The following is a 27,141-nucleotide window of genomic DNA, read 5'->3' as shown; positions in this document are numbered from 1 at the left end:
TCCTAACAATGTTAGCATAGAATAGAGAAACAGGAATTTCCCTAGTGGGAACAGAAGACATAAATATATAAGGTGAGTATATAAACAGTTCTCCACCTTTTTGGAAGCAAGGTACCCCTCTATAAAATTTTTGTGAATTGAGTAGCACCCAACTTCAAAAAATAACTTGTATATTACAGTGCTTACCTCCTTACACTGGGGCTGAGCAGTAGAGGTGAGGGAGTATCAAGGCAGGGACACACCTGGGCTAAGTACAGACATTCAAAAAGCCCAAGACTAAACTGATTTAATCTTTACAAGTTAGTCTAACCTGTGTAGATAGAACCAATTTGCAACTAACTAGACATTCACTTTTGATTCTGGAAATGCAGTCACATACCTACAGTGGCTCAAGCTAGAAGCTGGACGGCACTAGAGCAAGCCCTCCCTTCCCTTCAGCGGTGGTGGGAAGGCTGCAGGGAAGTTGAGCTGATGGGTGGGCATGGTCGGGTGCCCACAGGTTGACAAATATGATTGTGGATGGGGTTTAAACCCCCACCCTGGCCTACAGGGACCCCAGCCAGGATGTACCTGGAGGGGGAAGGGAAAAGCAGCCCTTGCCAGGTTTCTCCCCGAGCGGCAAGGGGCATGGCCAGAGCTGGTCTGGAAAGCAGCCTGAGGCAAAGGGAGGGGTAGGGAGGGGGATTAAATCCCTCCCCCCCTCCCCAACCAACACAGGACCCCAGATGGGATCTGCCTGGCTTCCTCCCCATCCCCACTTGCTGCTGGAGCAGTGGGGGACATCCCAGGCAGCAGCCTGAATTCAGGCTGAATGCTTGATGAAGCATTCAGCAGGCTGAATTCAGGCTGCTGCTTGAGGCCAGCTCTGGCCATGCCTCCTGAGCAGCAAGTGGGGGATGGGGAAACCAGGCACACTTTGGCTGGAGTCTCATGCCAGTAGGAGAGAAGAGAAAGGGGTTTAACTCCCCTCCCAACCCTCACTTTGCCATGGTCTGCTGCTTGGAGCTGGCTCTGGCCCCACCCCCCACCACTTGGGCAAGTGGAGGGGAAAAAGCCAAGCAGACCCTGACTGGAATCCTATGCTCATGGGAGAGGGGAGGCAGGGAGGGAGGCCTTATTCCCCCTCCCTCCCCTCCATCTGAGCCTGCTGTCCCATGCCTCTGCCCACACCACTCTAGTGGGGAAAAGTCTGACAGGGGCTGCTCTGCCCCCTCCAGGCAGACCAGGCTGAGTCCCCAGCCAGATTTCCCAACCGCCACCCCATTTTCAGCCAGCCCTCACTGCTCCATTTAGAGAGCGGAGGGGTGGGGCCAACCCTTCTGTGCTGGAGCAGACTGCACAGCACAGCTAAGGGCTGCAAAACATCCTGGGCTGCTAGGGGACCATGTTTTAACTTGAACCAGGAAGGGGTCTGGAACAGAAGTTCCATAAACTGGTTTGACCTAAGTCAGCTATGTCTGAAACCCAGGTTGTAGCCGTAGTGGTCTAAAGGAAAAGGCAATCAGGACTTGAAGTAGATATGATTTCTTTTATTAGGCCAACAAGATTTTTGCAAAAACAATTCTTTAATTACAAACTTTCGAGCACAAACACCCTTCATCAAGCATTGAAGAAAAGATCGAAAAAGTTCTTCCGGGTAGAAATGAAAGTTCATATTTCACAGGATTTCACAGAGGAGTCAATAGATGGAAAACTCCTCTGGGCAGGGTAAGGGGGGGGAAGGGGGGGGCCAGGTGAACCTTTCGGCTGCTGGGTCCTGCCATGGCTTCCCTGGGTCCTACTATCCCTGGCTCCTGACACCTTTGACACGCAGCCAGGGGAAGATAAGTATTAATTTTCAAAATTTTTCAGGGGCCCCACAGGCTGGATAGAATGGCCTGGTGGGCCAGATATGGCTTACAGGCCATATTTTGCCCATCCCTGTGCTAGAAGCTGGTCTTGTCACTCTTTTTGAGCTTTTAAAATAAAGATCCTGCTTGTTCCATACCAGGAAAGAGAGAGTCTTACTACTAAGTGGTAGCCTATGTGACATTTGGATACAGGAAAGACAGTGGGACATCAGATCCACCATAGGACTCGCAAGACTGCATAGGAGTACAGAACCAGTAGAAGCCTCAATTAAAAAAAAATACTTCAAAAGTTCTAAAGTTTCTAAGAACAAATAAAAGTAGCTAACAGCAGTGTTCATTGCAGAACTGGATCCGAGCTGGAATCCAACAGGTTCCAGACTGCCTGCAAATGTGGTGGGAAGAAACCAAGGTGCTGGGCAGCATCATATCCACTTTTTAGGACCACATTTTTAGAACATTCAAGAACAGTGAGAGGGCTAGGAAGGAGTGTGAGAGCACTTGAGTAACACTATTCTAAAGTACTCCACTATCAAAGCAGCTATGAGTGTAACTGCAGAAGAACCTTGAAAAAACCCAGTAGTTAAATTGGTTCACAAACTATGCATATACAAATCCTCAAAGTCCAATGACGCATGACTATGGGTCTCCGTAGTTATCTATATAAAATCATACAGCGGAAAGAATAGCAACCTGCACCTGCTACTCCAAATTCACAATAAGAATCACCTCTTAATTAGGTAGGCTTCCTTTTACTAGTCCTGCAATCTATTCCTTTTAAAACTGAAGCCTAAGTAAAAGGGAGAGGGGTTTCTTTAGTTTCTGCCTCTCCAACAGCCTAGAAGAAATGTTAAGAACATAAGTTCAGCTTTTATTAACTGCTAATTAGAGGATAAGAGGCAGTACATTTTTACAAGACTTTTAGTCTCATCTTTTTCACAGTGGCTCTCAAATGATTTAGGGTACCTCACCTCAACTTTTCTGAATGTGACTCTGGTTGAGTGACATTGTTGTACTGCCTCCATTTACCACAGTACTTCTCAATCAAGGTGTTGCTGTGGACTTCTATCTATTAGGGTTTTCTAATAAATCTATAAAGCCAGCAAGAACAGAGGGGCAAAGCTGGTGGGTCTTATCTGTTTGGGTGTCTGCACCCAGGGCTGTTCCACAGCCCAGCCTGCATTCTCCTAGACAGGAACTGTAAAGGGCTGCTCCACAACCCATCGTGACCCTACCAGAAGACAGCACAGCTAACCCAACCCAACATGCTCCTCCTGGAAACAGAAGAGTGTAGGGCAGTCCCACCTGTCCGCTATACCCATTTCCGGAAGGAAGCATTGGGGATCAGACCAAGAAAGACCGTGTCAAGAGCATATCACCCTGGCCGCAGCATCACCCGTCACAACACCCCAACTGAGAACCACTGTATTAAACATACTAACAAATGGCACAGTAAAACTGTCACTTACCTTAGTAATTGAAAGAGTAATTTTTTTACTGGTGCTAAAAGAAACATGTTTTAAATTTTATTAAATAATATGAACCTGCCTAATGTTTTTTTCACAGAAGAAAGGTTTGAATTGCTTAGGATTACCTTTTCGCCTATCTTCCTATATTCAAAATTTCAAGCAAACTACTAGCAACTAAACTGCGAGAGGGGAAAGGAATGTTGAAATGGGTTCCCATGCACTACTTAGTCAGCAACGTTTTGCAAATGCAGGCCACAGCTTGCAATCCAGCCAGTGCCACAGGCTGCTGTTACACTCCAGCCGCAACAGCGAGCAAAGGTTGCAGAAAGGAAAAGCAGCTCCCACCACTTCCAGGCTGGAGCAGAGCAGATCAGACCTCCACACGCAATCTCTTTGTGGCTAAATCTGGCCAACAGCCCTTAGTCTGCTGATCCCTGCAGTAAACTGTTAAATATCTTGTTATCATGGGGCAGAATCCTAGGGGTGGCCGTGATCTCCCCTAGCACCCCTACCATGCCAAGTTTGCTTCAAAGCACCCTCATTCTCGCTCGCCACATCTTGAGCTTATAAATATAAAAGGGAAGCTGCCTTTCATCCCCTTGGTCACGGTTCTCCCTGCTACCCCGAGTCTTGTTCTGATAATGGGGTTCCAGGCACCCCAGCCTTATGGGCTATGTGTAGCTCCAACTGCCCCCTTACCAAGCCCCAAGCCTCACTGATGTACCGGACGTAGTTAGGTCTTAGTTGCAGCCCTTGTCTCTCTCTCGGCGCCCTCTGGCACTCGGGCTCTCCACCGCCTTGTCTCGCAACCGTGCCCCACAGGCGCTCATCAATCGCTGCTCCCCTCGCTCTGGGGCCTTCTCGCGCTGCCCCCCTCGCTCTGGGACCTTCTCACTTAGGTGGGCTCAGGTGGCCGTAGCCGTGCCTGGCCCCTTTGCTCTAGGGCTGGGGTCTGTGCACCCCAAAATGCTGCACCCTTTATGGTGCCAGGGTCCCCACCAGAACCCCCTATGAGGCCTCTTCCAACCCCTAATAGCCTCACCCAAACCTCCAGTAGTACAGTAAACCACCAACACAAACTCAAGCCCCTTGACTATAACATAAACTAAGCCATCTGGTTAGAACCACATTCGAGCCTGTCACAGGGGTTCTCCATCTCTCACCAGTACCACATTATTTGGTCACTCGGGCCTCTTCCTTTTCCTCACTCCGGCAGAGTTCCTTCCCCTATGGCAGCCTAGGTTTAAATGAGAGCCAGGCCCTGCCCCTTCTGGTCAGCTGACTCCCACCATTTACCCTGACAACCTGCAGCTGGGCTCCTTACTTACTGCTCCACAAGTAGCAGTTTCCCCTCTTCATAGGAGCAGGGCACCTCAGTGCTCTGTGACACATGTGAAAGTAATATAGAATGAAGATGTTATATAGAACTTGACCTGGAGGACTTTTATATCATAAATGGGAGGAAGAGGAAGATCCCTCACCACATATTAAAAATTGTAATGCCTTCTCATAATTCAATAATATTTGCAAATAAAAGCCAAAAAAGTAACCCACGCTAAGCATCAGAAATAAAAGGTATTTTTGATAATTCATTCACAGTATGTGTTACTCTTAAGATAATATTCAAGAGAAAGCTTCAGACACATTTCTTACATTATGATCCCCTCTCCATGTTATAGGGATTGTGCAATTGACTGGTTAACTACACAATATCTGGAGACCAGCTACACATGCAAAATAGCTATCATACAATAAAAAGTTCCAATCTGCTATAAAATTAGATCTCAAAAATGCTTATTAACTTTATAGCTGGTTGGTATCAAGCTTTAATCTGCATGTGTACTAGGGTCATCCCTGCAGCTGGGAGCCCTATCATCTGACAAGGTGCCCAGCAGGAGTGCACCATGCCCAGCACAAACTTCTTGAGCCCTGGGAATTATACCTGCCATGATCCCTAGGGCTTTGGGGTTTGTGAAACCCCCGGACCCTGGGGAATGTGGATGCTGTAATCTTTAGGGCTCAGGAGTGCATGAAACCCCTAGACCCTGGACATTATGGCTGCAATCTCTAGGGCTTGGGGGGTGTGGGAAACCCCTAAGGCTAGAGGTTCACTGTGGGGTGATCCCCCTATCCTGGAGAGGCTGTGCAGGAAACCTCTGGGGCCAAAGGATCACAGTGATCCTCCAGCCCCAGGGTTTCCCAAACTCCTGGACAAGGAGATCACCACAGCAGTGATCTTCCCACCCCAGAGATTTCACGCCCTGGGTTGCTTGGGGCTGCAAGTTGTGGGAACTTGTTTCTTGTCAATGTAGGGGAAGTCCAGGATCAGGCTCTGTCTGCACTGGCAAAAATGTGCAATGGAATCTAATGTGCAATCCCACTATCGCGCCTTCTTCCATTAATGTGCGGCATGGCAAGAGGCATGATTGTGTGAATAATGTATTAGATCCCATCCTGCCTTTACCTGCATGTGTAGAGGGGCCTAAGTGTTGCATCTCTGCCAACAAGGAAGCAAAGAAGCAACATAAATTACATCTGCCTATTTAATAATCTTTGTCACTTCAATCCAGAAATTAGAATCCATCCCTTGATTAAGTAATATAATTCTTAAAAATCTGTCACTGAGGGAAAAAAGATTACCAAAAAAAAAAAAAAAGCCTCAAGCAATAAATTGGGGTGGTGGGAGGGAGGAGGAAGGCAGCAGCTAATAGCTAGAGACTGTTGGCAAAACTGCAGTTCCATCTTAACCTATAAACAAAACTATTAGAGAATATTTAAATTGGCTAAAAAAGCTCAGACCTTACGTTAGACCTGTCTGGACTAACAAGTAGGGTGGCAAGTTACTGCTGAAAAACTACTAGAATACTGCTACAGAAAGATAAATCCTGCTTATGCACATGTATCAATATGTAGCTTCCTCTTCTACCAATTCCCTCTTAATTCTTTAGGTATTTTTCAATCCCAGCGGGTAGTTATAAAAATTATCTTGTCCTTCTTTCCCATGAATTGCTAACAGAAACATTTGTTTATATGCACTGAAGAAGTCCATGAACCATGTGATGCATCTGTGCTGTACAATATTTCAGTGCCTCTTATGAAGTACTGAGAACACCTCCATTTTTAGAACAATACTGATACTCCTAATAAGTGCTTTAGCACTCTCCTTTGACGGCAATCTCTGTAGCTTAATTATAGAAATGTTAAACACCATAATATCCATAAATCCTGATCTTAGTGTATTTTCTATCTCAGCTAGTTAACAGGTATCTAAATAATCAATGAATATGCTTCTCTGTGTGGGTTATTTGATGTGCTGGTCTTTCAGAAAATATACCTTGGGAACAAAAACCTGCAGCATCCTTATAGGCTTGGCAGTGCTACCCTGGCTAGCACTACGGAAGAAAGAGACTTGGGGGTCATCGTTGACCACAAGATGAACATGAGCCTGCAATGTGATGCTGTGGCTAGTAAAGTGACCAAAATGCTGACTTGCATTCATAGATGCTTCTCAAGCAAATCCCGGGACGTCATTCTCCCATTGCACTTGGCCTTGGTGAGGCCGCAGCTGGAGTACTGCATCCAGTTTTGGGCTCCACAATTCAAAAAGGACATGGAGAAGCTTGAGAGAGTCCAGAGAAGAGCCACATGCATGATCAGAGGTCAGGAAAATAGACCTTATGACAACAGGCTGAGAGCCATGGGGCTCTTTAGCCTGGAAAAACCCAGGCTCAGGGTTGATCTGATGGCCATCTGTAAGTTTATCAGGAGTGACCAGCAGTATCTGGGGGAATGTTTGTTCACCAGAGCATACCAGGGGATGACTAGGTCGAATGGTTATAAACTACTGCAAGACTGTTTCAGGCTGGACATAAGGAAGAATTTCTTTACTGTCCAAGTCCCCAAGGTCTGGAACACCCTGCCATTGGAGGTGGTTCAAGCACCTACACTGAACACCTTCAAGAGCAAATTGAATGCTTATCTTGCTGGGATCCCATGACCCCAGCTGACTTCCTGCCCTTTGGGAGGGGGACTGGACTCGAGGATCTTCCGAGGTCCCTTCCAGCCCTAATGTCTGTGTGAAATCTGTGTGAAATATACAGGTAATATAGCATAATAATAAATGTTTGCCTAACTTCATGACTTGTGTAACTCGATAGCTCTGTTTCTACATTTTAGCATGTCAGTTCATCAGCTGAACAATTCTTCACACACCAACGTTTTGAGATCTAAGGAAACACCTGTCTTTAGTACTTTACATAGAGCAGCTTTAGCACCTCAATGCTCAAAGTATTTCAAACTGTATTATTCCTGAATGCTCCCTCTATACTACAATACATCCTATTGCTCTCAGGTCTTTGTAGATCTCTACCGAATATACAGCTGCCATTGACTTCAGCTTCCACTAACACTGTTGCTGCAGTTTTTGATGTTTGATATGTGGCATATTTCTCAGTTTACCTTTTAGTGACACAAGATGCTCACACATTTAGGGTTTCAAAAACAATTAAATTGCATCAGATTACAAACCACAGGTTTTCCAAAGCTCAGCATGACCCAGATTACCAAAAAATGCAGGTTTCAATTCCTTTGGTAAAAACAAAACTATTTCTTGGAATGTCTCTGAATTCAAATGAATATTTTCAAACAATAAACCAGGAATTTTGTACTCAGACCTTAACATAAAATTACAAAATAAATAACTAAAATTCATATCCATCTATATATACACACACATATGCATTATAGTGTATTACATTATTATATAATATATACACTTGATTACAGCAGTTATGATAAGTATGTAACAGAGAGCCTAAGACTCTCGCTTTTGCTTTGGGAGACAGGCAGTGCAAGGGGCTGCAGCCATGCAGGACACAGCTACTGCAAGTTGCTGCGGTGGCTGGGTGATGGGACCAGTTAGCAGAAACCTGCAGGCAACCCAGGGTAGTCTCCTGACCATAAGGGGGCAGGGCCCTGGGAGGCATATAAGCCCTGGGCCTGAACTAATAAGTTCATCAAGTGGCTTACAGGGCTAGACTAACTGCTGTGCAGCCTTTGGATCCCCATTGAGGCTCTGGGAGCTCACAGGGATATAACCCAGAGCTGGGAGGTTATCCTGGCACAAGAGATGAGGGAAAGTTTTCCCTTTAAAGGGGCAGAGGGCTGCTGCTTCTTTTGTTGCTGCTGCTAAGGTCAGAGGGGAGCATTTATGTTATATCCGGGGGGGAGGGGAGAGGCTTATTGTTTGGGTTGCAGTTTAGACCCAGTGGTTTGGGTTGGGACTGTCAAAGGCCCGATTAGTGCCTCAGGGGCACGCAATCGCCTTGAGCCCTGCCGGGGCAGGTTCAAGGCCCAAGCAAGTGCTGAGCCCAGAGCAGGCCACAGTGTGGGTTTACAGAGCTCAGAGCAGGGGCCAGGGCCCAGCACCCAAGAGGGGCACAGCCAGAGGGAAGCCAGGGCCTGATGCCCGAGAGGTGCAGCCAGACAGAAGCCAGGGCCTGATGCCCGAGAGGTCTAGACTATGGTGGGCACCTCAAAGCCAGGTCCAATACAGTGGGCCCGGGCTAGAAAGCCTAGCTAGAGGAAAGGGGTGGAGGCCAAGGAGGCTGAAGCCCCAACAGAAGAGAGTGACAACACAGCAACACCTGTGAGACTTGGGACATGGACTTCAGGAAGGCCTTTGATACGGTATCCCACCCCATACTGGTGAACAAGTTAAGGGGCTGTGACTTGGATTACTGCACAGTCCGGTGGGTGGAGAATTGGCTGGAGGGTCGCACCCAGAGAGTTGTGGTGGATGGGTCGGTTTCGACCTGGAAGAGTGTGGGCAGTGGGGTCCCGCAGGGCTCGGTGCTTGGACCGATACTCTTTAATGTCTTCATCAGCGACTTGGACGAGGGGGTGAAATGTACTCTGTCCAAGTTTGCAGATGACACTAAGCTATGGGGCGAAGTGGACACGCCGGAGGGCAGGGAGCAGCTGCAAGCAGACCTGGACAGGTTAGACAAGTGGGCAGAAAACAACAGAATGCAGTTCAACAAGAAATAACGGTCACAAGCTGGCGGAGGGTAAGTTTAGATTAGATATTAGGAGGCGCTACTTCACAGTCAGGGCGGCTAGGGCCTGGAACCAGCTTCCAGGGGAAGTGGTGCAGGCTCCTAGCCTGGGGATTTTTAAAAGGAAGTTAGATGAGCACCTTGCCAGGGTCATCTGACCCTGGTGCTCTTTCCTGCCAAGGCAGGGGGTCGGACTAGATGATCTACCTAGGTCCCTTCCGACTCTAGCTACTATGAAACTATGAAACTATAAGGAGAAATGCAAAGTGCTGCATCTAGGGAGGAAAAATGTCCAGCACACCTACAGCCTAGGAAATGACCTGCTGGGTGGCACGGAAGTGGAAAGGGATCTTGGAGTCCTAGTGGACTCCAAGATGAACATGAGTCGGCAGTGTGACGAAACCATCAGAAAAGCCAATGGCACTTTATTGTGTATCAGCAGATGCATGACAAATAGGTCCAAGGAGGTGATACTTCCCCTCTATCGGGCGCTGGTCAGACCGCAGCTGGAGTACTGCGTGCAATTCTGGGCGCCGCACTTCAAGAAGGATGCGGATAACCTGGAGAGGGTCCAGAGAAGGGCCACTCGTATGGTTAAGGGCCTGCAGGCCAGGCCCTACGAGGAGAGATTAGAGAAACTGGACCTTTTCAGCCTCCGCAAGAGAAGGTTGAGAGGCGACCTGGTGGCTGCCTATAAGTTCGTCAGGGGGGCACAGAAGGGAATTGGTGAGTATTTATTCACCAAGGCGCCCCCGGGGGTTACAAGAAATAATGGCCACAAGCTAGAGGAGAGCAGATTTAGATTGGATATTAGGAGGAACTTCTTCACAGTTCGAGTGGCCAAGGTCTGGAATGGGCTCCCAAGGGAGGTGGTGCTCTCCCCTACCCTGGGGGTATTCAAGAGAAGGTTGGATGTGTATCTAGCTGGGGTAATGTAGGCCCAGCACTCTTTCCTGCTTATGCAGGGGGTCGGACTCGATGATCTATTGAGGTCCCTTCCGACCCTAGCATCTATGAATCTATGGTGTAGGGAAGGAACGGAGCCACGCAATTAGCTCCTAAGGCTATAGGTGCCCTGTAGTGGCACAGTCAGACCAAGAGGGCGCACCAAACCTGAGAGCGTAGTTGAGATCACTGGCATGCAAGGTAACCCCAGCGGGGATTCAAGTGTACTGTGGCCCATGCTAAGACCCATGGGCAGACTCTATTTTAATCCTACAATTACATCAAGGCATGGTGGGAGAGACAGAAGGGAAGGCACCCTAGAGGCAGATTGGGGCATGGTTGTGGAGCCACCAGGGGGTGTCACAACCACCCCTGGAACCCTAATGTGTTACAAAGTTTTAAATTATATGGTAATACAAAATTTACAAAAAGTTGTTTAGAAGTTATACAGCATTTTTAAAGGTGTTCTAAAACAACCTCTAGTCTAGGATATAATATATAAGTCTCTTTTCACAATACAAAACAAAGTATATATAGATGAAAAATAATGTTGCTCTCCAAAATGAGTCTTCAAACCTTTTCTAGCTAGCTCATCAGTTTTCCTTTTTGAATTGTAAATTATTTTCATTTGCTGTTCATTTTTCCAAAGCTTGGATCTAGCTTCTTGTATATGATAATAGCACTCTTAAACTATCAGAACTACAAACATGTTATTTACTCCTGGTTAAGCATACTTGTATCTTGTAAAGGCATAGCCAATGAAAACTGAGCACCAGTGCCTACTCTAACACAGGCATACGCATGTCTTCATATGCTTCTTTTTTCATGTCCTTGTTGCTGTCCAGGCCCCATGTGCCATTGCTGGAGCTCCATGAGGCCCCTAGAAACCCAGATAATGCTGCTGGGCCAGCCCAGATGTTGGCCCAAGCCTCCCCTAGCCTACCCAGAGCATTTTTCCCCTGTTTTAACCCCATATGCAGGGAGCATGCACTGGGCCAAAAAAACAGCAACACAAATTTGTGCCACTTTTTCCCCCTATGCAACCACATGCCCCTGCTCATGGGGACACAGCCTATCTATCCCAAGTGAAATTTCCCCTTGGCTTCTCTATGGTGTACGTGAAAAGCTGTACCCTGCATCTTGGTTGGGTCGATGTAAACCTCGTTCTTATTGTAATAATTTGAGAGAATTCTCCTGGCGCATGTCCACGAGGGGCCAGCAGGGGAGATTATGCTTAAGGGCAATGAACATAGGTTCATTAGAGACAGGTCCTGTCAGACCAATCTGGTGGCCTTCTACAACCAGGTCACAAAATCCTTGAACCCAGGTGTTGCAGTCAACATAGTCTTTCTGGACTTTAGGAAGGCCTTTGACACTGTCTCGCACCCCATTCTCATTAAAAAACTAGGAGACTGTGGTGTCAATACCTACACAGTCAGATGGGTTCCTAATTGGCTGGAGGGCCGCACCCAGACAGTGGTGGTGCACGGGTCTTATTCGACTTGGAGGGATATGGGGCGTGGGGTTCCACAGGGCTTGGTCCTCAGGCCCGCACTGTTCAATATCTTCATCAGTGACTTGGACAAGGGGGTAAAAAGCACCCTGTTCAAATCTGCAGATGACACTAAGATGTGGGGAGAAGTGGGCATGCTAGAAGGGAGGAATAGGCTGCAATTGGACCTGGACAGGTTACAGGGGTGGGCAGATGAGAACAGGATGGGTTTCAACACTGACAAGCACAGGGTACTGCACCTAGGGAGGAAGGACCAGCAGCATACCTACAGGCTGGGGAACTCCCTTCTCGTCAGTGCAGAGGCAGAAAAGGATCTCGGAGTCATCACTGATGCCAAAATGAACATGGGCCGACAGTGCAGGGACGTGGTCAGGAAGGCCAGCTGTACCTTGTCATGCATCCACAGAGGCATCTCAAGCAGGTCCAAGGAAGTGATCCTCCCCCTCTATGCAACACCGGTCAGGCCACAGTTGAACTACTGCATCCAGTTCTGGGCAATTCGCTTCAGGAGGGATGTGGACAACATGAAAAGGGTCCAGAGGAGGGCCATCCACATGATCAGGAGGCAGCAGGACAGGCCCTACGAGGAGAGGTTAAGGGACCTGAACCCGTTCAGCCTCCACAAGAGAAGGCTGAGGGGGGATCTAGTGGCTGTTTACAAACTAGTCAGAGGGGACCAGCAGGCATTGGGGGATCCCTGTTCCCCCAAGCACTCCCAGGAGTGACAAGAAATAATGGTCACAAGCTGGCAGGCGGTAGATTCAGACTAGACATCAGAAGGTGCTACTTCACTGTCAAGGCGGCTAGGATCTGGAACCAACTTCCAAGAGAAGTGATGCTGGCTCCTACCATGGGGGTTTTTAAGAGGAGGCTAGATGATCACCTTGCCGTGGTTGTTTGACCCCAGTACTCTTTCCTGCCATGGCAGGAGGTCGGACTTGATGATCTGCTCATGTCCCTTCCGACCCTACCAACTATGAAACTATGAAAGGTTACTCAGTGCATGTTAGTCTGTTCTTGACAATGGTGAAATCCTTCTCTTGCGACATGATGCATAGATCTTCAATATATATGAAGCTCCTCGTATTACTCCATATGGTCATTGGCATGCATGTTAAAAAGGATTGGTGCCAACACATTACCCTGTGGGAGACCATTTTGTTGTCGTCTCCAGCATCTCCATTTCTTTCACAGTTCTACATAAAAACATCTATTTTACAAAACATATCAGATGAGCTACATTAGGTGGAATTTGTGTCATATCGTAGACTTTGGCAAACAGTTTTTGTGACCGACTGTGTCATATGCTGCTGAAAAAGCCTATAAACATGACACCTGCTATCATCCCTTTCTCAAATCCATCTTCTTTATGCTGGGTGCTTATTAGTATTTGGCCAGTGCAGGACATGCCTGGTCTAAATCCAGCTTGTTCTGGAATTAGATGTTGTTCAGTATGAGGTGAAAGGTGATTGAGAATAAGTTGTTTCTTATAAAGCTTATAAAGATGACACAGAAACGTCACCAGTCTAAAACTGTCTGGGCCAGAGGCACCCTTCCCTAACTTTAATAGAGCTATTACTTGGGCTTATCACCATAGTTTAGGTATCTTTTTAACTTTGAACTGGGCCACAAAGACAAGGAATAATTTTGTGCTCCATAGCAGTGATAACACAGACCTAATTATTTTTCTAACTTGTCTTCCTCAAATATTGTTCTACCCTAGCAAAACCCTTCAATGGCTTCAAACTGCAAATTTTTTTTAATGAAAAAAAAGGACGGAGAATAAGTACATTCCATTTTCCCTGCCATTTGGCAAGATTCAGCCAAATATCAACAATGCCCTCTCTTTTATAAATAGCAGGACTTCACAGTCTTTCCCCCCTTTCCCTACCCCCAACCACATTTTGCAGTGCTAGCAACTGGAGCTGTATCTTATGGGAAAAGACAGAGAGAAATTTTTGCTGTATCCAGAAGAAAGCCTATGGGTGTGGGGAGGTAGGTGGGGGACACTTTAATTAGCACAGCTCCAAGAGTCATGCTAATTAAAGTGCCCAGACCATCACGTACATTAGCATTCCCGCACTGAAAAATGATGGCAGGGCCCTTTGAACTAATACTCAGCTAACCAGCTTTAGTTTAAAGCAACCCACTGCCATTTTTCAGTGCTGGGGCACTGATACACATGACACTGGAGTCTTCTGGAAACAGTAATTACCATGCTCCAGCAGACTCAATTAGTCAAATCTGCTTCAATGCACTGTAATTACAGCACATCAGAGAAGCCTCCCTGCATGTATATAGGAGCCCTGTGCTTCTAAGCTAATATCACTGTCCCGGGACACTCCATAAGGAGGAATACTTACCAGCAGCTCAGAGCGCAGCACATGCGGGGCGGAAGGAAGAGCCCGCACGGCTCGTCAGCCGCCTGTTTATCCAGCTGCAGCTGGCCGGTGACGTCAGCACCAAATGCTGGCCAGCAAAATTAAAATGGCGGCATACACTGTGGAGCCAGCAGGGGAATCAGGGAGCAGAGCTGCGGCTGATGTTGGAGGCAGAGACGTCCCTGCCCACGGGACCCAGGGATCAGAACCAGCAGGGACGAGTGCAGGCAGGACAAGAAGGATCACCCCGATGATGCCTCATATGGGACGACAGAGGGACATTAGGGACATCGCTTGAAGACATCGCCGGAATGACCCAGGGAGATGGAACAAACCACAGGTGGGAGAGCGGGGACCTGAGGAAGTCCTACCCGAGAGAAGAGGCCTACACGAGAACCCCGGAGGGGGTGCTGTCAGGGTGGATATCGCTGCCGGACCTAGAAGCATCTTTGAGCAGGTAGGAGAGCAGACACTACGGGATAAGGCATTCCGTGCCCCCTTAGAGACACAGGAAGGGTAGAAGGGAAGCTAGGAGGGCAGGGAGCCCAGTAGTTCTGTTGGAGCATTTTTTTGAGTTGTTTTCCCAGGCTACAGGGATACAGGAATGGAAGTGGGTCCCTGAGTTAGGGAGGCAGTGACAGAGACCCTAGGGTGGCCCTGCCTTAGGCGTTCCCAAGAGGAAAAGGTGACAACCAGTCGGACATTGCTCCACAGGAGGTGTGAGGCCAGGGTGTAGGGATGGTGGAGCCCCATGAGTAACCACTGGATGAACCACGGGTCAACGAGCACACCCAAAGAACAACCCCAAACACTGAGGTCCAACAAGTCGTGGCAGGAGAGCACAGGGTTGGGGACTTGGGCAGAAGACATCAGCTCAGGCGTGGGCACGAACCCGTGAGGTGCTTAACACCAATTACTCGAGCAAGAGCTGCACAAGAGCAACTGGTCGAGACCCAGCGACTACAATCACTCATTCCAATCACACAAATCAGTAGGATGCGAGTAACGTTAGAAAAATTTCATATTTTCGACATGGGAACAGTTATAAACTTCTAACTATGTAGAATTACTCCTAATCCTGTTTTTCAGTGAAAGTCAAAGCTTACTCATCTTTGTCTGCCTCAATAGAAAGTGACACCTTTTGCATCTGGTGTTTCCAAAGTGCCATATAGATGTCATCTCTAATTTTCTCCCTGGTTCCATGGTGGTCTTTTCCTTTCTTCTTTGAATCTAGAGTGCTGATGCTTCTTTGATCTGAATGCCCAAACTTCTCAGTATCTCTGAAATTCTGTACCTGCAAACATTCTTCTAACCCAATAATCTTTTCCTCCATTACATCCGCCAACGTACACTTAGTATACAAGAAATCCCTTCTGAGTTCAAGCAGAAAAGTGAATGGACTACATCCATTGCAGATCATAGCCACTGATCCATTGCTGGCCACCACAGTACTGAGCCCAAAACAGCATCTAGAAAGAAAGCTTCTCTCATCTCTGAACTCCCTCTAAAACGTTCTTTTAACCTGCTCAAGTGCTTTCCTGGCAACTGACTATAAAATGAGCCTCACTACTGACATTCACTTCCTTGCTTATAAAAAAAAAATAAAGCGTGGGGGGGGGGGGGAGGACATTAATTACCCAAGGACTTCAAATACCACTGCTGATCAAAGACCAAAAATTCCAGCCATGCATGGAAATCATACATCAAGATGCAGAAAGGTAGATCTCTCTTATTTTGCTTATTTAGAAGCCTGTAGCCCAGCCATACAATGCTCATGGAAAAACAGACTGACTAAAAACTTCCAACTTCCAAGTGTGAAGTCTGCAGCTATGGCCTGTGAAATTTTTACACCTCTCATCTGAATGAAAGTTGATATTCAGGGCACATTCAAATCTTGTCCTCTAAGACTCCCCAAAAAGGGCTAATCAGCAGTACTCAGTGAACAACTGCTTCCTAGGAATTAGCCTTAATCCACATTTTTTTTTAATATAGATGACTGACCAAAATTGCCATACAACACTAAATCTGTGTGGGGCTCAGAAAAAAAAGCTCATATTCCATTCTGTAAATCACAGACTTTCCCACAATGATCCTTTCTTTATTTCACCTTCCTTTGCTAAACAAATGTAGGCACTCTCCATCAACAGAATTACTTTTGTATAGTTCAACACATCTGGAAAAATGATTATATAGTATTTTATGTTGATAAAGAATTTAAATTACAATCAAACTTTGGTTAACTTGATTATCTGAAATGCACAGAAACACATCCGTCTCCCACTCAAAAGCATGCAGGATGTACACACATGAAAGTAATAAACACTCCATGGATTTCATATGCATGATTTAGACCAGAGAAACATTTTCAAGACAAGAAAAAGTGCTGTAAAACCTTGTAAAGTAGCATTTTTTAACCTGTTTTAAAATGTACAAAGTCTGGGATTATAACTCACCCAAGGTGCAGATGGTACAATAAGTGTCAAAATAAGCAAATCCTTGCAGCATTCCTCCAGAGATTGATGACATCTAGTCACATGAGTCATCAACCTAGCATAAACAGCAGTTGGTAAGATGTAACGAGCTCTCTCACAGGACTCCTGTCCTGGGGCAAGCATGAAGCTCAGTGTTTGCCTCATGGCAAGCAGGTGTTTGAGCAACTTGCTAAGTTTTCCTTCAAGAGCACTCTGTAAAAACAAAAAGGTTAGGAGAAGAAATGATAAACAGTGTGAAATAAAAAGGAAGCTAATTATGCTAGGTGAAAGGCCACAAGTAATGTTTAAGCACCTGCAAGAACAGCCACAAATATGCTGACATTTCTAAAACAATCTCCTGGGAATTTATCAAAGATGTCTAGGCACTCTGCCTTTTCTTTTTTTCTTCCCCCTCCAAACCATCTGTGGATAACATGTGTTGAGGGGGTACGATCTGACAAAGCATGAAACGCAACTAACTGCCAGACTTTTAGCCTCTTACAACAAATATGAAAACAAAGATCAAAGCCATCATCTAGACTAGGCTGATTGTTTGGTTTTTCTGAAGAACAGCCCAAAGCTAGTATAAGAAATATATTCAAACTTCTAAACAATCAGAGTATCAGCAAAGCATAAACAAGAGCATGTTTATCTTATACCTACCACAGGATCTTCTTGTGTCCTTTTCCTGTTTAAGCCTTTAGCCAGCTGGACACAAATTACTGAACAGCATGTTTTCATTTACTAAGACCAAGAGACAATTTCTAAAGATCAGGAACTCATTTTGAAGCAAATTCCATGAAAAGAACACATACTTAAATGTATATGTAGTGAGATAAATCAGAGAGGAAATATGTAAACATATAACACTACTACACACAAAAACACAAGTGTAGCACACTTCTCAAATTTTAAGCAGAAACTAATTACAATGACTCAGATACGTATATCCTTCTGTGAAATGCAATGTACATTTCACCTTAAAATATAAGCATTTGTTTTAAAGATCATGACTTACAAATTACAGTCTCAAAATTTCAATCCGATCTGTTTTTTCTTAATTATAAATACTTGTTGGATGTTGTCTGTAATTACATATAATTTAGCATTTCAGCCCTTTTTAAAATACTGGAGTTGCACTGGCAACCAGTCCTCTGGTTAGTCCATCAAGAGAGCATGAGGATCACTTAAGTGTGGGGAGAAAGGTTTGGGTTTCCAGTGCTCTCTTGATCTCCATCTTCAGCCTACTGACAGCTGTTACTAGCTGCTTCAACTTACACTGCAAATGAGTGTAATAGTGCAGTCTAAGACAAGGGGGACACAAAGTGTAGATTATAGACATCTCAGCCTTACCCTTTCCTTATTTGCAAATCTTTGACAAGAGCAGAGGATCCATTCCAGTTCATTTAATACATGTTGAGCTAGAAGCTCAATTGATGACGATCAGTACTGTTCCATTAACTCAATGGCATGTTATTTACAGAAGATAATATCTTAAACTGAGCATCTTGTGAGCTTTCTGAAGGGTCCACATTTCATAGATTTCAAAGATATTCGGGCTGAAAGGGAGCACGAAGGATCACCAAGTCCAGCCCCCTGCCCCAAGGGCAGGAAGTCAGCAGGGATCATAGGATCCCAGCAAGATCAACACCCAAATGCATCTTGAAAGAGTTCAAAGTGGGTGCTTGAACCACCTCCGGCGGCAGTCTATTCCAAACCTTGGGAGCTCAGGCAGTAAAGACGTTCTTCCTTATGTTCAGCCTGAATTGGTCTCAGTGAAGTTTGTGACCATTTCATCTTGTCATCCCTTGGGGCACTCTGGTCAATAAACGTTCCCCAAGATCCTGATGAGCACCTGTGTGTGATAAACTTATAGGCGGCCACCAGATCACCCCTGAGCCTGCATTTTTCTAGGCTGAAGAGTCCCATGGCTCTCAGCCTCTCATCGTAAGGTCTGTTTTCCTGACCTCTGATCATGCACATGGCTCTCCTCAGCACTCTCTCAAGCTTCTCCACATTCTTTTTGAATTGTGGAGCCCAAAACTGGACACAGTACTCCAGATGCAGCCTCACCAAGGCCAAGAACAATGGGAAGATGACGTCCTGAGATTTGGTTGAGAAGCATCTATGGATGCAATTCAGCATTTTGCTCACTTTACTAGCCGCAGCATCACATTGAAGGCTCATGTTCACCTTGTGGTCAATCATGACATGGTCCCTCCCCACCTCGTGTCCCTTTCATCTGTAGTGCTAACCCAGCATAGCACTGTAGAGCCTATAAGGATGCTGCAGGTTTTCCCTTCCAAGGTGGAGAACCTTGCATTTTTTGGTGTTAAACACCATCAGGCTCTCGTCCGCTCATTTCACGAGCCTGTCAAGATCTGCCTGGATCTCCGTCCTGTCCTCAGGTGTGGATCCTTTACCCCAGAGTTTGGTGTCATCAGCAAACTTGGCCAGTCCACTTCTGACATCAATGTCTACATCATTGATGAAGATGTTAAAAAGTATAGGCCCTAGGACAAAGCCTTGAGGGACTCCACTGGTCACAGCACACCACGATTGACTTCCGTCAACCACCATTCTCTGGATCCTACTGCAGAGCCAATTCCCCAGCCAGCACATCGTGCTGTGGTCAAGGCTGCAGTTAGCCATCTTTGCCCCTATGTGATCATGAGATACCAGATCAAAGGCTTTTTTTAAAGTCAAGATATATGACATCAATTTATTCCCCCTTGTCCAGGTGATAGGCCACCTGATCATAAAGGAAATGAGATTGGTCAAGCAAGTCCTACCCACAACAAACTTGTGCTGGGTATCCCTCAGGATATTGCAGTCAGCTCATCTGTTAAGGATGGCCTCTTTGATAATCTTTTCCAAGACCTTCCCCAGGACAGAGGTCAGGCTGATGGGCCTGTGGTTTGCCAGATCTACTTTCCTCCCTTTCTTGAAGATAGGCACCACGCTGGCCTTCTTCCAATCTTTGGGCACTTCACCAGAGTGCCAGAAGTTCTCAAAGATCCATGCCAGGGGCTGAGCTACGATGCTTGCCAGCTCCTTGAGTACCCTTGGGTGTAAACCGTCAGGGCCGGCTGACTTGAAGGTAGGTATCCAGCCTGTCGAGGTGTTCCTTCATGAGGCCAGCTTCAATGGAAGGTAAGGAATCTCCCTCACGCGGGCCTCCCTGACCCACAGTGGGCAGGGGGGTCCAATGGGACTGGTGAAAAACCTGACAAAGTAACCATTAAGCAAGTTTGCTTTTTCATGGTCATCGGTTGTCAGTTGTCCCATCTGGTTTAGCAGGGGTCCGATGTTGCCCTTGCTTTTCCTCCAGCTTCCCACGCATCTAAAAAAGGACTTTTTATTGTCCTTGATCTTTGTAGCTAGCTGGAGTTCCATCATAGCCTTGGCTTTCCTGGTTTGCTCTGTGCAGATCTGGACCAGAGAAGAGTGTTCCTCCTTGGTGGTGGTTCCAGTATTCCATCCTTTGTAGGTCTTTCTTTTAAGATGCAGGAGGTCCACTAGTTCCCTGGAGAACCAAGGGGGCTGCTCTGCCCTTTTGCTGCCTTTCCTCTGAGACAGGATAGACTTTGCTTGCATATCCAGGATTGCTCCCTTGAGGAGCAACCACACATCTTGAACTCCCCTCCCCTTTAGGTTGTGGCCCTTTAGGGCCTCACTGATAAGCCTCCTTAGCTTGTCAAAGTCAGCTTTCCTTATGAAGGACTTCTGTATTACTGACTGACTTGTCAGCTTTATGACAGATGGTGAAGGTGATCAGCTCATGGTCACTGTCACCCAGCTTCCCTTCAATTGGTAAGTCACTGATTAGGTCATCCCCAGTTGCCAGTACCAGGTCGAGCAGCCCTTTACCTCTCATCAGCTCACAGACTTCCTGCATCAAATAGAGGTCATCCATGCATGAGAGAAAGCTTTGTGACCACTCAGATTTGGCTGAGCGCTCCTCCCATGAGATGTCTGTGTAGTTGAAGTCTCCCATGACAACCATACACCAGGAGCACGTGGCCTCAGCCAATTCCCTAGCAAACTCCTGGTCAAGGTCTTGACCCTGGGTAGGGGGCCTATAGTAGACACCCACCATAGAGACCCTCTGGGTTAAAATCTGTGGGGAACACAGCACAGGGGATACAAGTCATCCACCATGGGTGCCAACATTGGCTTGCAGGGATGCATAGCTTTCCTTGACAGAGAGCTACACCCCCGCTCCTTTTGTCCACTCGATCCCTCCTGTACAGGGTATAGCCATCTATACTTGTGGCCAGGTCATGGGTGGAGTCCCACCAGGTCTCCATTATCCCTATGACATCATAGTTATTTGTGTTTAGCAGGAGGACAAGTTCCTCCTGTTTCTTCCCCAAGCTCCTGGCATTTGTGCATAAGCACACAAGTGTCCCCTTGGGGGACCTATACACAGGGGTCCTAGGATTGACTACAGTTTGTTCCAGGGCTGGGGCAGGGGTTGGTTCCCTTAAGTGCCTTGGCCTGCTGGCTTTGCATGGGTTGCTCAGTGGGCCAGCACTGGCAGTAGTCCCCGCATCCCCCCAGCAGGCTTAGTTCATTGGTAGTTTCTAAACTGGTTTACATTCTTTGTAGGATATCTGATATTTATTAGACATCTGACTTTATTTTCTCCTCTTTCCACAGGTTTTCAACAATTCGCATAGAAATTTTCCTGTCATCTCCAAAAAAACTGCTTCACTCCTACATAAATTACAGCATGAAATGTGCTTCTCAAAAATCACAACCAATTGAAATGATACCATTCACTTCTGAAACACTGGAATAAGAGTTTAAGGGGAAAGGTTCAGTATTTTGCATGAAATGCATGTGACTAGTTAACAGATAATCAGTGGTACAATAAATCTCATAGATCTTCTTAACCAACAACACTCCATTAAACCTCCACACCAAAGAAATTAATACTGCAGTGTATATGAAAAAAAATTGGAGAAAAACAAATACAAAAAACTCATACAAAAGAAAAGCATAGCATATCACAGGTTCTGAAAACTTTGGGAGGGATAAGGAGTTTATGCTCTACTTCCATCCAAGAAAAAAAGACAGTTTCACAAGAGCATAAAAACACCCTGTATTGGATTAAGAGTATTAAACATCAGAGATCTTGGATTATTTGAAGTATTTATAGACCAAAAACAAAAAAACTTTACTAACTAGATTTCCCACTGAATTGTTTGTTGATGAGTTTCCCACTTGTATAGCAATGTAAATGTTGGCACATTGCAAGACAGCTGTTGCATTCTTTATTTCTCATACTGTACATTTAAAATTCTGCAGAACAAGTTTATTAAGCCATTGGCTCTTGCAGTATTTCTTGACCATTATTTAGGAAAAAAAAAAAAAAAGAGGCCTCTCCAAAATAATTTCTTTTAAAATACTTTGGCTTGAAATCATTCCTTTCTTGATGATTATGTGAAACATATTAAAGGATTTCTTTTTAGGATGGTGTGTTTCCTGCATACAGTATAATGTCAGAAACATTCTGACCTTGAACCACCTTGCTTCTGAGACTGCAGTTCATTTAGACACAACACAGAAGTAAAGATTATACTCCAGCATTTAATGGACAAAGAGTATATGCAATGAAAACCACATTGTTATATAAATGCTAAAAGCATCATCTTCCAACACAATCACTTCTTATTACCAAATGGGCAGGAAAAGATTAGCTAAATCAAGCCTACTTTTATTAATGCCAGAGGAAATTTTTCAAGAGGCCTCTGAAATGACAATCAGTGTTAGTTCAGCTACTTTTCTGTCTTTCCTTTAGCTCAGTCCATCTGATATAACGTGAAACCATCAGAAAGCAGGACAAAGCAGGAAAGAAATGAACCCACCATCTAGAACTACATTCTGAATTGAATAACCCTTATGCATTTAAGAACTTCTCAGACTTGCTAAACCATGAAAGATTCATTTTTTTGCATGACTGAAGCCCACACACTTGTCAATTTACTTCTTTTTTTAAAAAACTCCACCACATCACTTCAAATTCTTAATTGCTGATCAGTGTTTACAACTAGGTTATTATTTGCATCTGTGGCAATTATAACCTTTCTGGCTGCATACAGACATTTAGAGAGGTTAGGGGAAGGTTATATCAAGTTAAAAATGGCCAAGGTAGGTCAGGATGGGGAAGCTAGTAGGGTAGGGGGTTGGGGGAGTGGGGGAACCAGAGGGCAAGCAGGCCGGGGGGGGTGGCAATCAGGGGTTCACAGAGGGATCAAGCAGGCAGGCAGCATCTGTAGGAGGGATCAGGGGAAGGGGACTAGTGGTGTTGGCACTGGAGATCAGGAGGCAGGCAGGGTCCACAAGGGGGTTGCTGGGGTCCAGGAGGGTATGGCAGGATCAGAGGAGCTCATATGGTCCATGGAGGGGGAGGCCTCTCCCCTACCCCCTACAACCAGGGGCTATTTTTATCCCCCAAACCCCTCCCACCCCCAAATGAACAACCCCCTAGGAAGCCCACCCCCCATCCCTTTTGTCCTTTCCCCTACCAGGACTTACTTCCTGGGCTCCTGGCATTGGCAAATGCTAATAAAATCAACACCAAGAGCAGCTTGCAGGATGGGGAGTTGGTGGGCTGCGGGAAGTGAAGGGAAGAGGAGGCTGGCTGGTCTGTTGTCAGGAGGGGGCTGTCCATCTGGGGGTGGGGCAAGTGGCCAGTGGGGGGCTAAAAATAGCCTGTAGTTGTGGGGGAAGGGCAAAAGAGAACAACCACAGGGCTGGGACTGTGCTGAGAGCTGCAAAGAAGTTCCAGGAGGATTACATCAGTCAAAAATGGCCGACCCAATCTAAATAGACTACCTCAGACGCAGAGTTAACTTGGATTGGGTCAGTCATTTTTTGACAAGTCTAACCCTCCTAAAACTTCGGTACAGTTTTCACTTAGATCAAAATAGGGATCTAAGTGTGCAGACAGCAGTGCCAATTTTTGCCCACCTGGCCAAAGAAAGCAGGCTATAGCCATGAGTAAACACAAGTGCATGGCTGCAAACAGTTCAAAAGGTGGCTAATCAGGTGAAAATCTGACCCCTCACTGCATGAGGTATCAAAAAACGATGTTTCAAAATGTAGTGTCTTCTGTAACTTGTGTCTGCAGCGCTTCCAGCCTATCACTGTTTGCAGAATGGAAGGGGAGAAAGGGAGTGGAGCGAGTTCAGTCTGGGAGGTTTTCAGCCACCCCTACAAGGTGGAGTGGGTGTATTGGAGCCCCCCCTCTGAGGTGGGGTGGGTGGGGACTCCAAATCATCCACCCCACCCTTCATCTTTGACTGGGGAGCCGCAAAATTGAGTTCCCTCCACTGCCTTTCCTCCACCCCCATTCTGAAAAAAGCTGAGCACTGGCAGAGAGTCATACCCATTGCTATGGGAAACTGGCTGCAGGATCCCAGCCAGCAACTAGATTCCTCTCCCCCCAGGAGCCAACAGTGAACTTCTGTTTGGGCTGGGGTAGAGTTGTAACTCAGAACATTTTGTAGAAAACATCCCATGTTACAGCTGGGAGCTGCACTTCTGTCTGGGCAAACTAATTCATATCGGGTGGCCATGTTTTTTTAAATGTGATCTAACTTCCCTCAACATCTATATGCACCTTCTGTCTAGATGTTCATTCTTATACAAGCATATCTTGAATTTTATTTGACATTATTTATCTTTAATCTAAGTATAGTACCCTACATAAAGAAACCCTACTTTACCTTTTCAAAACTAAGCTGTCACTGTGTATCTTTAATTTCCTTATGAATACTATATTAAACTTGAAAGTAACATTTGCTTCAGTAATATAAATATTTTTTAAAACTTTATTAATTCAACTTAAAAAAATAACAGATTTAGCACGTAAAGATGCATCCGATCCCTTAAATTATATAGAAAGACAGATGTTTACCTTCCATCAGTGGCCAGATCAGTGGCCACAAGTCTTGTATTCTTTTCTTGTTCCTTTCAGCCTGACAGTTTGTTTCTATCAATGTTAAAATTGTGTTTCTTCATCTCTATATAATAATCCCCCCCTTCTTGTCCCCCTAGAACTCGGCATAATACAAATCTTACAATTTGCTGCTCATCTCTGCTTTTAAATTTAAAATTTATTTCAAATTTGTTCTTAAATGTTAGCTCACAGAACTTGCACTTTCCTTAAAAAAAAAAAATCCATAAATGATCTGGGTTTGGAGGCAAGAGATTTTTTTTTAAAGGAAATTCCAAAAAGTTCACCAAATTTCCAAATAAGTATTTTTCCTTCTTTCCTGTAGAACACTGACTTGAGAGTACAACTTTTCCATTACTAAAACTTCCCAAACTTTTTGAAATCAGACAATGATTTTAGGGGTAGAGAAAGTTGTACTTGCATAGAATCAACAGTGCACCAGATGCTTCACAGACAGGCATGAAAATAAGATCCTTGCCATAAAGTCATTATGTATGATTGATAACTAGAGATGAATAATGCAATGCTAGGAGTAACTATCAGACTAGCATACTATTTGTATACTGTGAACCTGCGTGTGAATGAACAGTGAGGTTTTGCAGACACCAAACCTCAACAAATTTAATCTCTAATTTTAAATACAGGTGCGCACACATACTTTTGGGGACAAAGGAAGGAAGTTTAGTCCTCAACTTTTTTGGTTAATATTTCTCTTTTATTACTCATGTCTATAAGCCTAAGTATGTTTTCATGAGGAGTTTAAAATGAGAAGATTATTGATGCATAACAGTGTGGCCTTGCTCTATAATTAAAGTTCCAGCATGCTATGATTATACACATAACAGACAAGGGAAGAAATTGGTACTATATGAAACAAGGGACAACGACAAGAGTGGAAGAAAAACAGGATGTGAGATTTCAAACAAAATTAAATGTTAATTTTAATTATCAAAAAGTTTGTAGCAAACAATGATAGGAATTACCAACCTCTGGATCAAAACATTTAATACTGACAATAGCTAAGAAAAAGATGGCAAAAAATGTAAGAATATTTGTTCTCATAAAATTTATGCATTCGTTCGGATGATTTTAGGGATCTATTTTATTCAGTTTCCAAATACATTAATTGCGAGGATAAAGCAGGTGCATCAGATGAATATAAGTTTATTTGTATATTAACTTATATTAAGCTTATATTATAAGATGAATATAAGACTATATAAATTTACTGGCTACATAATGGTGGCATCAGCACCAGTCAAGAGATCCACTCTTAGTAAGATTTACCATATACACTTTAAAATGTAGCTTTCCGAATATAAAGTCTAAGTTGAGATTTACCTAGTGATGGAAATATAAAATTACAATTTTAGGTGCACTAACCAAAATAAAAGGGAAAATTCACTATTATTTAGACCTTTGGGAAATGCCTCACCATAATTCACTATTTGATTTCAGGATATGACCTCTTTCCAGCACTAATTAAAACTTAAAAATGCTCCGGGAGTGCAAATACATATTTGTCATAGTCCCTAGTGTGGTGCATTGTATGACATTATTTAAGCAAAATGAATTTTGATATTGAGGTTTTAATTGCAAAGCTTGTTGCATATATGTTAATATGCAATGCAAAACCTTCTCAGCTGGTGCTCTATCTGATGAAGTAATTTTCATGAATAATTCATCATGAAAGGCACTTCTACTGAGATACAATTTGCAATAATGTTTTTCAAGTGAGATCAGTGAAAATCAGAAGCTGTCATTGTCAATTTGTTTCAGTTCAGATTCAAAAGGTCACACCCTTAACATACAATGGCAGTTAGAACTGCACTTTTCTTCTTTTACATGTCAGCATCACATATTCCATTTTCTTTTACATTTTCTACTCTGACACCCAGAGGGTATTTATTTCAGGACTAAATAAAAATAGGAATTCTGGAAAGATTTTCATACCAGCTCTCAATAATTATATTTTCCAAATCTGTCAATCACCCAGGTTCCATGCAACACACATGATAATAGTATGCTGTGATTATATACAAATGCTTATATCACACTCCATAAAAATGTCTTATTTTAAAATTCACAAACAAAACGGTGAACGTTTCTTTCCATCCCAGATGATTACAAATGTTATGCAGTACATAAATAACAGATTTTTTTATTTTGAACTTAAATGTGCAATTCATTTTAATGAATTTAAGCCATTAGAATTTTGAAGCTTTTATGTGTTCCTACTTATCGTCTTAGTTTCTTCAGGGGAAAAAAGTCATTACAAGACTCAAATATGTTCTCATTATATCCGAGTTGCTAACCCATCCATAATTCTGTAATTTAAGAAAATACCTCCTGGGATATTCTCTCAACTTCTTTATTTAAGCTGTTTTGGGTATATATACTCCACTTCATAATGCCAATACTACTTGAAATATTTGTTTAACCACTCAATACATAAAAATTCTGTGATATTTTACCTTGCACCTGTAACTATTT

General features: G+C 44.6%; 1 protein-coding gene across 2 annotated transcripts in view; it reads right to left on the bottom strand.

Moving 5' to 3' along the window:
• Positions 1–27,141, bottom strand: part of LOC149868273 (uncharacterized) — a 205,758-nt gene that overhangs the window by 76,068 nt on the left and 102,549 nt on the right. For both annotated transcript variants that reach the window (XM_090038323.1, XM_090038324.1), the window contains one exon: positions 16,665–16,895. In XM_090038323.1, the coding sequence (XP_089894449.1) occupies positions 16,665–16,895 (231 nt within the window). The remainder of the gene's footprint in view (positions 1–16,664; positions 16,896–27,141) is intronic.

Source organism: Crocodylus siamensis, chromosome 3 (assembly GCF_052110815.1).
Source record: "Crocodylus siamensis isolate JL-2025a chromosome 3, ASM5211081v1, whole genome shotgun sequence".
Classification (NCBI taxonomy): domain Eukaryota; kingdom Metazoa; phylum Chordata; order Crocodylia; family Crocodylidae; genus Crocodylus; species Crocodylus siamensis.
The sequence above is the reverse complement of the archived record's forward strand: the minus strand, read 5'-3'. Positions and strand labels throughout refer to the sequence as shown.